Raw genomic sequence first — 13,714 nt, forward strand, 5'->3', positions numbered from 1 at the left:
ACAAGATTAAAGAATGACCAGGAAAATAGGAAGATCAGCAGAGCAGGTCACTGTTGAAAATCAAAGGAAAAGAATGTTTCAAGAATCGGAGAATTGTCTGTTCCAAATAGTGTTGAGAGTTGAAGTATGATGGGAGTTCAAATTTCTCTGTTAGATTTTACGATACAGAGGTCACTGGGCACTGGTAAATGATGGAAGTGGAAGACACACTGGAGAGATTAAGAAATAAGTGGGAAGTAAAATAATGTATAAACAACCCTGTTATAAATTTGTCTGTGAAGAATAGAAGTAGAAGCTATCAAGGAAAATGGGGGATTCATGGAAAATATTTAAACGTTTATCTAATGAAGAAGGGTCGAGTATTTTTAAGTGGCGATTTGGAAGAGGTAGTTGAGATGACAGCCATGGCACAGGTTTCCAGAGAGCCAAAGTGAAGGGATTGGTCCAACCTGGGCAGCAATGTCTCCTCCATCCTAACAGCTTGGCACCGAGCATGAGAGGGGATAGATGTAGATATCGGTGGGTGAATGGGTTTGTGGACAGAAGTTGAGGGTTTCTGAAAAAAGACTTCTATTCTCTCTCTTTATAAGCAGACCATTTATGAGCTGAGAGTGAAGTAGAGGCAGAGAGGAAGGTTCTCATGATTATTTAAAATAGGGCAGAGGCTTGCAGAATGAGGGGAAGATTATCTCCAGTAGGACGTAGGACTCAGCTGCTAATTTTACTAAGAAGGGTTGGCCAGATGAGTGAAATGAAACGACAGACGAACAATAAATTTATTCATGTATTGGCGAAAACACATTATGGTAAACATTTTTGCATATTTTTCCAAATTTCTATGTGAAATAGTGTGTTTTTCCTATTTACAGATTTTATTATATATTATTTTAAGTTATGGGTTTTGAATAGGCATTTAGTGAAAGTGAAAGTTTTAGTCTCTCAGTTGTCTCTGACTCTTTGCAACCTCGTGGACCATAGCTCACCAGGCTCCTCTGTCCATGGGATTTCCCAGGCAATAATTCTGGAATGGGTTGCCATTCCCTTCTCCAGGGGCTCTTCCTTACTCAGGGATTAAACCCAGGCATATTGTATTGCAGGCAGATTCTTTACTGTCAGAGCCACCAGGGAAGCCTATTTTTAAAATCATACATGAAGTCATATATTATTACCTGTAACTAGTTTGAAGTCAAAACCACAAAATAAAATTCTGATTATTTTATACTTGTTTCCAAATTAAATATTTCATCCTACACTTATAGTTATCTTTGCCTTTGTATCTAACACAGATGTTAAATCTACTATAAAGCTAAGAGCCAGGATAGTTTTATTTTAGAGGCTAAGAAACAGCACATGGTGTTAATATTATAGTTTTTTTTATGTATGCAATTTTTAAAAAAAACAACCTGATCAATACTGATTACAAATTTAGCAAATGACAAAAGAATGAATGGTAGAAATTATAAATTTCTGTTTTAGAATTGGAAGGGATTTATTAGGAAATAAAAAATCTCAGGGAATTTTTTAAGGTGAAGGAGAACATGTTTCACAGAAATATAAGTAAGGATGGAAATTCAAGTGGTAGATGGTTCTGGGTACTGGGTTTACTATGCACATCTTGTTGATAATAAGATGTTGGTGTGGATGTTGGTTGGTGGCCAGTCTCCACCAGAAGATATTCTAGAGGCAGAAAGCTGAGTTTCTTGAAATGCAGACCCCAAATAAAGAGAATCTAAGAGGGCTTCACATTTAGGACTCAACTTTAAATACATTTTTTTCTTTTTAAAATGAGACTAGCCTGACACCATGATTTTATACAGATAAATTATATGCACTTGATTACATTTAGCATAAAATTATTTGTTGTCATTAATGCCATATCTTTCTCAATATATGTCGATTTTTAAAACTTTTTGTTTTGTTTTGTTTTGATGTTACTAATTCGAGGTGAGTAGTGTTTGGGGAAGTTTGTGGCTATTTTTTTTTACACTTAAATAATACTATTGTTTTAGCTTTCTTTTTCAACACTAATTGAATAAGCAATATATATTGAGATTTTGTAGTTAAAGGATTTATTGTATTTTTTTTAACATGTTAGATAAAGCTGATGCAAAAGACCTTGGAAAGAAGAGGAGCAAAGATGGAGAGAAGGAAAGAGAAAAGGAAAAATTCAAATGGTCAATACATGGATCAAGACCCTCATCAGATGTACAATATTCTCTACAGTCTCTGTCAGATTGTAAGCTCTCAGTCTCCTAGAATAATAATTATTGTACACATTTCCTAAAATGCTGGAGATAATTGGAGCACAGAAATGTATTTCCTGTTCAGATATATCTAAATAAGCTTTTCAGAGTTGCCCATAATTGTTAAGCTCTCAGATGGTTGTGCATAATGAAGCAAGATCCTACATGAGACAGAAGCCAAGATTATCAAAGTACTTATGGTACAAGTCACAAAAGTGTTTACGTGAATGAAGATATATACTAATATATATTATTATAGTATATATAACATATTTTACATTATAAAATATATAAGTATATTTACATAAATATTTGATTAGATATTGATACATATTAGTATATGTCCTCCTTTATATAGATTCTATATATATATGTATATATAAAATATTTTCTAAAAAACTTTATAGTCCTAACATTGAGTCATATATCTTGGTGCTTCCAGAATGTATAATTCTCAGTTCACTCCTCTTTACATGAAAATATGTCCATTTATGCCCAGTATTATGCTTTATCATTTTTTTTTCATTTGTCTTCTTTCTGAATACATTGCTGTTTTTCTTTGTGAGAACAGCTTCATAGCTATGGCTTTGCATTTTTGCAGAAAGATATTTGGTGGTTTGGTAAAGAAAATACAAACACTAGTCATTTTTTTTGTATTTTTAATTTCCTAGTAAACATTTTTTTTTTCTTATATTGATACCTTAAGCAATCTTTTTGATAGTTGATGACATAACATCCCCCAATTTACTGATAATTATTTGTAGTTGTGAGATTGCAAAACTTTTTTCTGAGTTTCTTTGTAAAAATTAAGGTAGTAATGCCTTTTTTTCTACCAAACTCATAGTTAAGGTCAACCTCAAGAAACAGAATATAGTTCAAAGTTTGGACTGCGGAATAAAATTGCCTGGGTTTAGATCTCTGCTCCATGAAAAATATGTATTGGAGAAGGAAAAAATTTCTCTCTAGTCTCTCCAGGTTCTTCTAGCTGGTCTAAGAATCAAATTGACATGAGGCATATTCACAGAAGAAAAAAATAATAATCATTATGTATTACTACGTATGGGACCTTATAAGAAAAAAAAGACCCAAAGACAGGTTAGGTAATTGAGGCTTATCTACCATGTGAGAGAAGGAGAAAGGGGGTAGGGGTTGTGACTTCAAATGGGAGGAAAACAATTCACTGGAGATGGGAAAACAAATGTATACAAAACAAATGTTTGCTCTGCCAGGCAGAGACAGTGGAATACAGAGAGGACTCCGGTCTCCAGGCTATGCTGAGTGCCCCCCAAACACACCTGGCCCACATTCTTTATAGTCTCTCTGGTGACAGTGCTATGCCTGAACCAGGCCTTTTATTCAAATTCTTTTATATAGTTATGAGAGGTGGTAAAAAGAAAGAATTCCGGGGTTCTCTGTTCTTAAAAAGCATCAGGCTAAAATAATCCTCATGCCAAGGAGATACATTTTGGGGTGACAAATTTTGCTCCCGTACATATACAAAGTTTCTTTTTAAGTGTGAAAACGTATTTTTATAAGTTTGGCATATTTCACATCTTTATCCATTCTGGAGTGAGCCAGGGCTCACATCTAATTTACATAATGTGGCTTTAAAGATATTATTCTTTTTTTTTTTCCCACACTTTCACTTTATTTATTTACTAGTTTAGCCATGAGTCTAAGACAAATGCTGTCTGATCTTGCCTGTCCACTAGCGTCTTTTAGAAGGCTTTCATTATTTAAAATTGGTTATTAAATATTCTATAACAATGATAAAATTCAATTTACTAAATTTATTTGCTTTGCTCTATTTTTTCTGATTAAAATATATACTTATGAGTAAAATATAACTAACCTAAATTCAAAGAATATGTATTTTGTCATTTTGCCTGCTTACAGCCTTTTAAGTATGTGCTCTTCTGTCAACTAAAATCTTAACTTATTTTTCTTCAATAGAACTTATATTCAGTATATTTACACAAAATCACAAAACTGTAATTCTGTCTAATTCTAATGCTATATGGGGATTTCACTAATGTTTTGCCAAGAACAAATTGCAGTAAAAATCAACTTAGTGTGAAAACTCATTCCAAAAAAAATTTTAAGTTGCCTGGACTTAGTATTACAGAATTAACAAACACGAGAAAGCAAGTATCCATTACAAACATCTAGGAAAATTTTCAATCGTTACAAGAGCTATTTTTTTAAATTTAATTTTATTTTTAAACTTTACAATATTGTATTGGTTCTGCCATATATCAAAATGAATCCACCACAGGTATACATGTGTTCCCCATCCTGAACCCTCCTCCCTCCCCGTACCATCCCTCTGGGTCGTCCCAGTGCACCAGCCCCAAGCATCCAGTATCGTGCATCGAACCTGGACTGGCGACTCGTTTCATACATGATATTATACATATTTCAATGCCATTCTCCCAAATCATAAAGATATTATTCTTCAATAAACATTATCTAGTGCAGTTATATATAACTGCTTGAACTTTAAAGGAATAAAACAAAACTTTTCAATTAAAAATAAAAACAAGAAGAAAATAAATTCTGTTGTTTTGACCAGAATCTTTAAAGGACAAAAACACCATGAATCAAATGTAGTAATTTCAGGGATATTAGGGAATAAATATTGATTCTCAGAAGCAAATCTACAAGCATTATACATTTCAAATTTATTACCTTCTTAGTTTCCCTTTCTCATGAGAGGATTAATTTGTGTTTTCTTTCTCTTTGAAATGACATAGAAACTCCCAGACTTCTTTAAATTCAAATTAAAGATTCTATGAAAGTTAAGTTACATAGGCTAATAGCTAGAGTGAGTTAATGTAATAACTTTTTTACATTGAAGTAAAATGATTTCTTAATGAATTATATGAAAGTAAAACTAATGAGATATTCTGTACAATAGATGTACATTTGAGAGTTAACATTTTTTAAATGCATGTAAAGTCGTTTACCTATTTTTCATCACAAAGATAAGTTCATTAAGAAATTTGAATGGTCTACCATGACCTGCCAGACCCATTTTGGCTAGAATTTCCATGACACAATATATGTTTGGATTTACAGGTTCTTCAGCAATACAGTCCCCTCAGATGGCAGTATATGCAACCTTCACACCTCTCTATTTGTTTGAAAAGAAGATATTTTTATTAGAGAAGATGGTAAGCACTCAAGGCCAAGAAACTTGGTATAATTTATGGTGTTTGTGTGTGTCTGTGGTCATTTGTTATAGTAAAGTGTTTTTTCATCACCAAGTCATGTCTGACTCTTTGCAACCCCGTGGAATGCAGCAAGCCAGTCCTCCACTATCTCCTAGAGTTTGCTCAATTCATGTACACTGAGTCTGAAATGCCATTCAACCATCTCATCCTCTGCTATCCCCTTCTTTTGCCTTCAGTGTTTCCCAGCATCAGGGTTTTTGCAATTAGTTGACTCTTCACATCAGGTGGCCAAAGTATTAGAGCTTCAGCTTCAGCATCAGTCCTTCCAATGAATTTTCAGGGTTTATTTCCTTAAAGACTGACTAGTTTGGTCTCCTTGCTGTCCAAGGGACTCTTGAGAGTCTTCTCCAGCTCCACAATCCAAAAGCATCAATTCTTCAGCACTCAGCCTTCCTTATGGTCCACCTCTCACGTTCATACATGATTACAGGAAAAACCGTAGTTTTGACTATAATGCATCTTTGTCAGCAAAGTGATGTCTCTGCTTTTTAATACACTGTCCAGATTTGTCATAGCTTTCTTTCCGCGGAGCAAGCGTCTTTTAATTTCATGGCCACAGTCACAGTCTGCAGTGATTTTGGTGCCCAAAAAAGGAAAATCTGTCCCTGTTCCCACTTTTTTCCATTCTATTTGTCATGAAGTGATGAGACCAGATGCCATGATCTTTAGTTTCAAATGTTGAGATTCAAGTCAGATTTTTCACTCGCCTCTTGCACCCTAATCAAGAAGCCCCTCTTCACTTTCTGCCATTAGAATACTATCATCTGCATATATGAGGTTGTTGAAATTTCTCCCAGCAATCTTGATTTCAGTTTGTGATCATCCAGCCTGGAATTTTGCATGATGTACTCTCATATAAGTTAAATAAGCCAGGTGACAGTAGACAGCCTTCTCTACTCCTTTCCCAATCTTGAACCAGTCTAATGTTCCACGTCCAGTTCTAACTGTTGCTTGTTGACCTGCATACAGATTTCTCTGGAGACAGGTAAGGTGGTCTGATACTCCCATCTCTTTAGGAATTTTCCAAAGCTTGTCAACACCCTTTTGCAACAACAAAAGTAGAAAATATACCAGAATTCAATGAAAATTCTGTTCTTGAATTTCAGTCTTGTCTCTGTAATTAAACACTTCGGTACAGGGACTCAGTACAGGCAAAGTTTTCTTAATGCTGTTCTGTGCTTAATCCCTCAATTGTGTCCCACTCTGAGACCAACCCCATGAACTGTAGCCCACCAGGCTTCTCTGTCCATGGGGCTTTTCCAGGCAAGAATACTGGAGTGGGTTGCCATGGCCTTTTCCAGGGGATCTTCCCAACCCAGGGATTCAACCCAGGTCTCCCACACTGCAGGCAGATTCTTTACCAGCTGAGCTACCAGGGAAGCCCAGATGATTGCAATAGTTTAACGTGAAAAAAAAAAAAAAAGATGTAGTTTCATATAGTTTATCAATTCTTTTAATTGTAAACAAAGGCATCAAATTATGTATTTCAGTGAGAACTGTGTAAATCATTTCTAATACATCACCTCTAATACATAATACATCACCTCTCTATAAACAGGTCATACGTATTTTCTTAACCTAAGACAAATTAAACGAATTCATATCTAGTAAACCACTGCTATGAATGCCTTAAAGTAATACACACAAAAATGTTAATCACTTTTTTCTTAGAAAGTTAACAACTTATAGAAAATTTAGAAAATATGGACAAAGGGAATAAAATTTGAATATTTGTAACATAAATGCCTAGTCATAGGCACTGTTAACACTTTGGCATATGTACTTTGCTTTTTTTTTCTTCTCTGCATATTTTCTACATGTATATGTGTATACATTTTTTACTCAGGGAAATTCTATTTTACTTTCTGTTTGGAAATTAGCTTTTTCACTTGACACTGTATCACTAACATTTTCCTGTGATGTTAAACATTTGACAACATAATATTTAACAGTTACATGAGATGTGTAGATTTGCCACAATTTTTATGTTATTTTTGGGTTTTGGACATAAAAAATCATTTTTTTTTCTCCTTCCCTTTTAAAGGGTAAAGCTCACCAGATTACTCTTCAATCTATTTAGACAAACATCTTATTGCATTTGTATTGATCCCTAACCTTCTAGGGGGACTTTTAGACATCCAGCACTTTATTGCTAGAATTCCATGTGTTTGAAATCATTACATTAAAGTATAAGAAGACAGTAATATAATAATTCGATTAATTAGAAACAGCTTACTGTTAAAAAATTGAATGGAAATTTGGTTGAAATGTAAATACACCAATTGTATGATTATTGCACTTATATTTGTCTTCTGGATGATTTGACCAAGGAGCATAAATGTTATCGTTTCTTCTTCCGTTTCTTTCCTTCTTCCTGCCTCCACCTTTTCCTTTTCTTTTTTAGATAGGAAACATTCCTTACTGCAAAAGTCTGCAATGTAAGAAGGGTAACATTGTCAAAACAACAGGACATAATGTGCTATTATGAATGTAGAGAAAAGGGCAGTTCCTCTGTTTTTAATTAAAAGTTATTCAAGTTTAGTCATGGTTAAATCCAAGTGTGCTTCTCAGGGCCCCCCCTCAACTTAAGTCTCTTTTTAGGATGGCTGCATCAGCCCTGATTTTTATTTTTCTTAATCTTACTACCTGACACTGGCCATTGCCTTAGCTATTCCAGAGAAATTAAACCGTCTAATACTGTGGACTACAAAAGACCATGAGCCATGCTTTGTGGAGTGTTCCATGGGAAGTACTTAAATACTTTTTAAAATTGAAAACCAAAAAGATAAGATTTACATCATAATTACACAAAAAAGAAGGCACAGAAAAATTCACTTGAACTTTTGTCTTTCCGACTGAAAAACCGGTAAACAAAATTTTTTAATTTAAAAGACCCCCCAAAAGTGCATGTTTATTCATTAATTTAACAGATGTTAATTAATTATTCTTTGCTAAACAACTAGCTGGAATCTGAGGAAGACACCATGTTGAGCGTGATTAATAAGGACTCTCCCCACAAAGTTTGGAGTTGATGAGAAAAGCAGACAAGCAAACAGTAATAAAGTTAGAATATTGGCATAATAGAAGTTGCTTGGAATATGGTAGATGTAGCATTTAAATAAAGTGCATTGAATGAGTAACTCAATAAATGAATTAATGAAGGAGTGAAAAAAAATGTATATGGAATACATAGCAGAGACACATCTTTCTGTCTAGTGGGTGACTAGGGAAATCACTGCAGATGGTGACTGCAGCCATGAAATTATAAAACACTTGCTCCTGGGAAGAAAAACTATGACAAACCTAGGCAGCATATTAAAAAGCAGAGACATTACTTTGTTGACAAAGGTTCATCTAGTCAAAGGTATCATTTTTCCAGTAGTCATGTATGGATGTGAGAGTTGGATCATAAAGAAAGCTGAGCACCAAATAATTGATGCTTTTGAACTGTGGTGTTGGAGAAGACTGCAAGGAGATCAAACCAATCAATCCTAAAGGAAAACAACCCTGAATATTCATTGGAAGGATTGATGCTGAAGCTGAAACTCCAATATTTTGGCCACCTGATGCAAAGAACTGACTCATTGGAAAAGACCCTGATGCTGGGAAAGATTGAAGGCAGGAGGAGAAGGGTCAACAGAGGATAAGATGGTTGGATGACATCACAGACTCTATGGACATGGGTTTGAGCAAGCTCCCGAAGTTGGTGATAGACAGGAAATCCTGGTGTGCTGCAGTCCGTGGAGTCACAGAGTCAGACACAACTAAGCAACTGAACTGAACTGAGGGAAGTCTTCCCAAAGGAAAAAAAAATTGTTTCAGCTGTGGCGTTAAAGTTAGCCTGGAAAGTAGGAAAAAGCATATGCATGAAGCAGAAGGAAGCTTATGTTGGAAAGTTTGGAGGTGAAGGATAACCCACTGGGTTCAAGGGACTACTAGAGCTTGAACAGATTGCAAAAGGAGAAGTTTTAGAGGCAGTCTGAGGTGTGGGAGGGAGCCTGGACATGTAGAGCATTATAAATCCTCCCTGTGGGGGTTGAAATGTCTTACAGGGACCAGTGGTTCAGGAATTGGCCCAGTGTCTGTAATAGTAATGAGATGAGCTTCCAAGCTGTAATGAACTGCCTCCAACATTATAGTCTCCTGTTGATTCTTTTACATTAGCTATTAGGATAAGCAGGGTCTCTTGGTAGAAATCAGAATATAAAGATGATATCATGTTTTGAAGATAAATCTACAGAAGAAAATTCTTTCTAATGGAATTTTATTAAATGGAGTACATAGCAAAAACTTCTAGCCCCAAAGACAAGACCAACTTGTAAAATAAAACTTTATCTTTATGTGAGGAATTGGTAAAGAATGCAAGAAAACAAAGCAAAACTTGGAAAGAAACAGTGTCACAAATTACCCTACCTTATTCCCCCATCTTATTACTTCTGGGTCTTCTAAATTTTAGTTTATTTGTTTATTTATTATTTTCTTTTTATTTAAATGGGTTAACTGGGAGTTCTAAAAAAGCCTCCTCTACCTTCTCAAACCTTACTTTTAGAATATCTGAGGTGGGCTGAGTAAGGGAGTGAAAGGGTGTTATGGGCAAGGAAACTTCTGGTTTGTCTTACATTTGGGCTTCCCTGGGGACTCAGTGGTAAAGAATCTGCCTGCCAGTGCAGGAGACGTGGGTTTAATCCTTGGGTCAGGAAGATCCCCTGGAAAAGGAAATGGCAACCCATTCCAGTACTCTTGCCTTGGAAATCCCATGGACAGAGGAACCTGGCAGATTACAGTACATGGGTTTGCAAAAAGCCAGATACAACTTAGTGTTTAAACAACAACAAAAACATGAATTATTCAAAAATATTTCCTGAAGAGGCCTATTAAGTATTTTACTAGAATGTTTCACTATTTTAAGTTACTCTCAGTCCCTAATTCTAATATAAGGAAATCTGGAACCCTTGAACAAAGTTTCTCAATATCAAACTATTAACAATTATTAAGCATTACTTTACCTTATTCAGAAGTATTGTGTAGTATGTTGGAAATAAAGTGAAGTATGAGAAACTGGCTTACATGCTTTACATCAAGCTAATACTTTTGTGAATTATTTAAATAATATAATAGATGAAATACCATACATAATTATTTAATACTATATCTTACATCTTCTGAATGCCTTGAATAGTTTTGTTTTCTGGTATCCCACTGTTCAAAAGAGAAAGCAAGTGGATTACAATTTTGGTTGCAATTATAAGAAGGAACTGAGATATGTAGAGCAAATGTATGAACTATCCAGAAATTATTCAACTTATAAATACTACTTAGGGCTTCCCCAGTGGCTCAGTGGGTAAAGAATCTGCCTGCAATGCAGGAGATACAAGAGATGCCAGTTCAGTCCCTGGATCAGGAAGATCCCCTGGAGGGGAAAAATGGCAACCCACTCCAGTATTCTTGCCTGGGAAATTCAGCGGACAGAGGAGCCCACAGGCTACAGTCCAAAGGGTCACAAAGAGATGACCTTGAATTATTAAAGCATAATTTCAGAGGTTTCTGAATTTCTTCAATGAATTGCCACCATACAGATGGGATAAAAAGGGCATGACAATTTCCTCTCCTTAAATTAGTGCTTTTTTTAAAAAAAAATTTAGAACATTGAAGCAACTTTTCTCTTTATTCCATATATTTATAAAGCTTTTAAATAACTCTACTGAACTTAATAATACATGTTCTAGCTGAGGCAGTAATTTCCAATAGGCTAGTAGATGAGCTTCTGACCCTAATTCAAATGACTGCTTTGTAAATTTTCATTTTCAAACATTGCTATTTGCATAGAAATCAATGATATAAAACCACTAGGAAGAAAAACAGTTATTGGCAAAACTGACTTTAATGTAGTTAATGTTTTATTTTACTTTAAATGTGTCAGGGTTTAGACCGTGCATATCAGAATTTGACTACAGGGTATGTTACTTCAACCTTCACATACCTTTGGATTTCTTACGCATCTTTCAGCCATCAGTCAGTAGCTGAATTTCTACAATGATTTGAATTTCTTCCAATGACTTGATTTGGATTTGCCTGGACCATCTGCCCTTCTGTGAATGCCTCCTTTGTCAGGAGTGATCATGGGGATTTTGTGTAGGGAAGCCTGAGGACATAAACTGTAGACAAGGCAACTGGTTACCCTCACGGACCCAACACAGTAAGGGCAGTGGGGTTTTTTGAAAACTATCAAGCAATTGCTGGTACAAAAAAAAAAAAAACTGACAAAGACTTTATATGTTAAGTACTTGTATCAAATCTTTAACCTTTGAAGAAAGTGTTAGTCGCTCAGTTGTGTCTAACTCTTTATGACCCTATATGGACTATAGCCCACCAGGCTCCACTGTATATAGAATTTTCCAGGTAAGAATACTGGAATGGGTAGCCATTCCCTTCTCCAGGGTATCTTCCCAACCCAGGGATCGAACCTGGATCTCCTACATTGCAGGCAGATTCTTTACCATCTGAGACTCCAGGGAAGTCCAACAAAAATAATAGTTGATTAATTTTGGACCAAAACTGATATTCTGAGATTTCTGCAATGTCATAGAATCTTAAAATCTTAGAACTGAAAAGTGACTTCGAGTTCTAGCCCCTCATTTTGTAAATAAAAAAAGGGAGCCCCAGAAACCCTAAAAGATTGAAAGAAATACAGACAGTAATAGTGCTTACACTATGTGTGCGTGTTAGTAACTTGGTTGTGTCTGACTCTTTGCAACCCCATGGACTGTAGCCCGCCAGGCTCCTCTGTCCATGGGATTCTCCAGGCAAGAATTCTGGAGTGGATTGCCATTTCCTTCTCCAGGGCACCTTCCTGACCCAGGGATCAAAGCTGGATCTCCTGCATTGCAGGCAGATTCTCTACCATCTGAGCTACCAGGGAAGCCCTGGTGCTTATGCTAAAGGAGGCAGAAATATTACCACTCTATCTCTCTAGAATAGTGGTGATAATATTTCTATAATGATGAAAAGTGTTATCTTAAATGCATAAAGCAGATACAAAAAATCCTTTTAACCCTGCCTTCCACTTTTTAGGCTGATTCTGCTGAGAAGCTTAGAGAATATGGGCTTTCCCATATCTGTAGCCATCCTGTGCTGGTGACAAGAACTAGATCCTGCCCCCTTATAGCACCGCCAAAACCACCTCCTGTACCTCCTTGGAAACTCTTTCGTCAAAAAAAAGAAGCTGTTATAACAGATGAAGCTCAAGGTATGGTTCATATTGTCCAAAAATCTAATCAACATTTCTCTCTATGAAGTTCTAATAGTTCTATTTGTAATGTGAGAGATATATCAAAAAAGAAATCCAACATTACACTTATAGCCTTCATCTAATTTTATGTCTGAAAGGATGACTTCTGCACATCTCAGACTCTGATTAGTTTGGTTTTCACATCTAAACTGACCAGATAAATAAAGGCCATTCTTTGGATAATGGCACTATGATTATAACTGTGATAGAAAAGTGGTTTGGAACAAATAATGCAGAAAGTTAAATAGCATATATGTTAACCCACTGGTCTGAATTTCAAATATGGGGATCATTCTGTGGCGCCCAGTAGGACATCATCTTTGAATGGACTGAATTCTATTTGAAACTGTTATAGGAGTAGGACTTCTGCTTGGGCTGCCTCCTGTCAATATTTTCATGTAGCCAATGAACAGCAATTGTGCTTGGAAATACACAGGTTCACACAGGCTAAGAATGTGCTAAAGAGTCTGTTCCCACCTGGTTCTTATTTTTGTCTTTTATTTCTGAATTACTTATAACCCAAGTCTAATTTTTTATTCCTTTAATCATTTCTCTATGTCTTCATTTACACTCCTTCTGTGAGCACCATGTTTGAATGGAAGAGAGACCAACATGGCAAGAGAAGAAATGAGCAAGACCATAAATGAAAAATCATGAGCAGAGAGGATTAGAAAACAAAAACTAAAAATTAAAAAATTATGGCCTAACAGAATAGCTCAGTTTGTTTATGTTGATTCAAAGTAAACATATGGCCTTTCTGTAGCTAATTTACACTTGCAGCTTTTAATGAAAGATGATAAAGAATTGTAGTGCTGTGGTTTATATATGTGTGTGTGTGTGTGTGTGTATATATATATATATATATATATATATTTCCTATTCCAAAAGCTTAAATTATCTTTTTTGTTGTCTTTTTTGTGTGTTCATTTCCTTGCTTTCTCATTTTCTTC

General features: G+C 35.5%; 1 protein-coding gene across 6 annotated transcripts in view; it reads left to right on the forward strand.

The window, feature by feature from the left end:
- Positions 1–13,714, forward strand: part of ADGB (androglobin) — a 193,602-nt gene that overhangs the window by 75,374 nt on the left and 104,514 nt on the right. For all 6 annotated transcript variants that reach the window (XR_011568516.1, XR_011568515.1, XM_070796318.1 and 3 more), the window contains exons 9-11: positions 2,096–2,236; positions 5,322–5,416; positions 12,548–12,722. Coding sequence is in view for 4 of the 6 variants with exons in the window: in XM_070796318.1 (XP_070652419.1) it covers positions 2,096–2,236; positions 5,322–5,416; positions 12,548–12,722 (411 nt within the window). In the remaining 2 variants the exon portion in view is untranslated. The remainder of the gene's footprint in view (positions 1–2,095; positions 2,237–5,321; positions 5,417–12,547; positions 12,723–13,714) is intronic.

The sequence above is a fragment of the Bos indicus genome, chromosome 9 (genome assembly GCF_029378745.1).
Source record: "Bos indicus isolate NIAB-ARS_2022 breed Sahiwal x Tharparkar chromosome 9, NIAB-ARS_B.indTharparkar_mat_pri_1.0, whole genome shotgun sequence".
NCBI classification, from domain to species: domain Eukaryota; kingdom Metazoa; phylum Chordata; class Mammalia; order Artiodactyla; family Bovidae; genus Bos; species Bos indicus.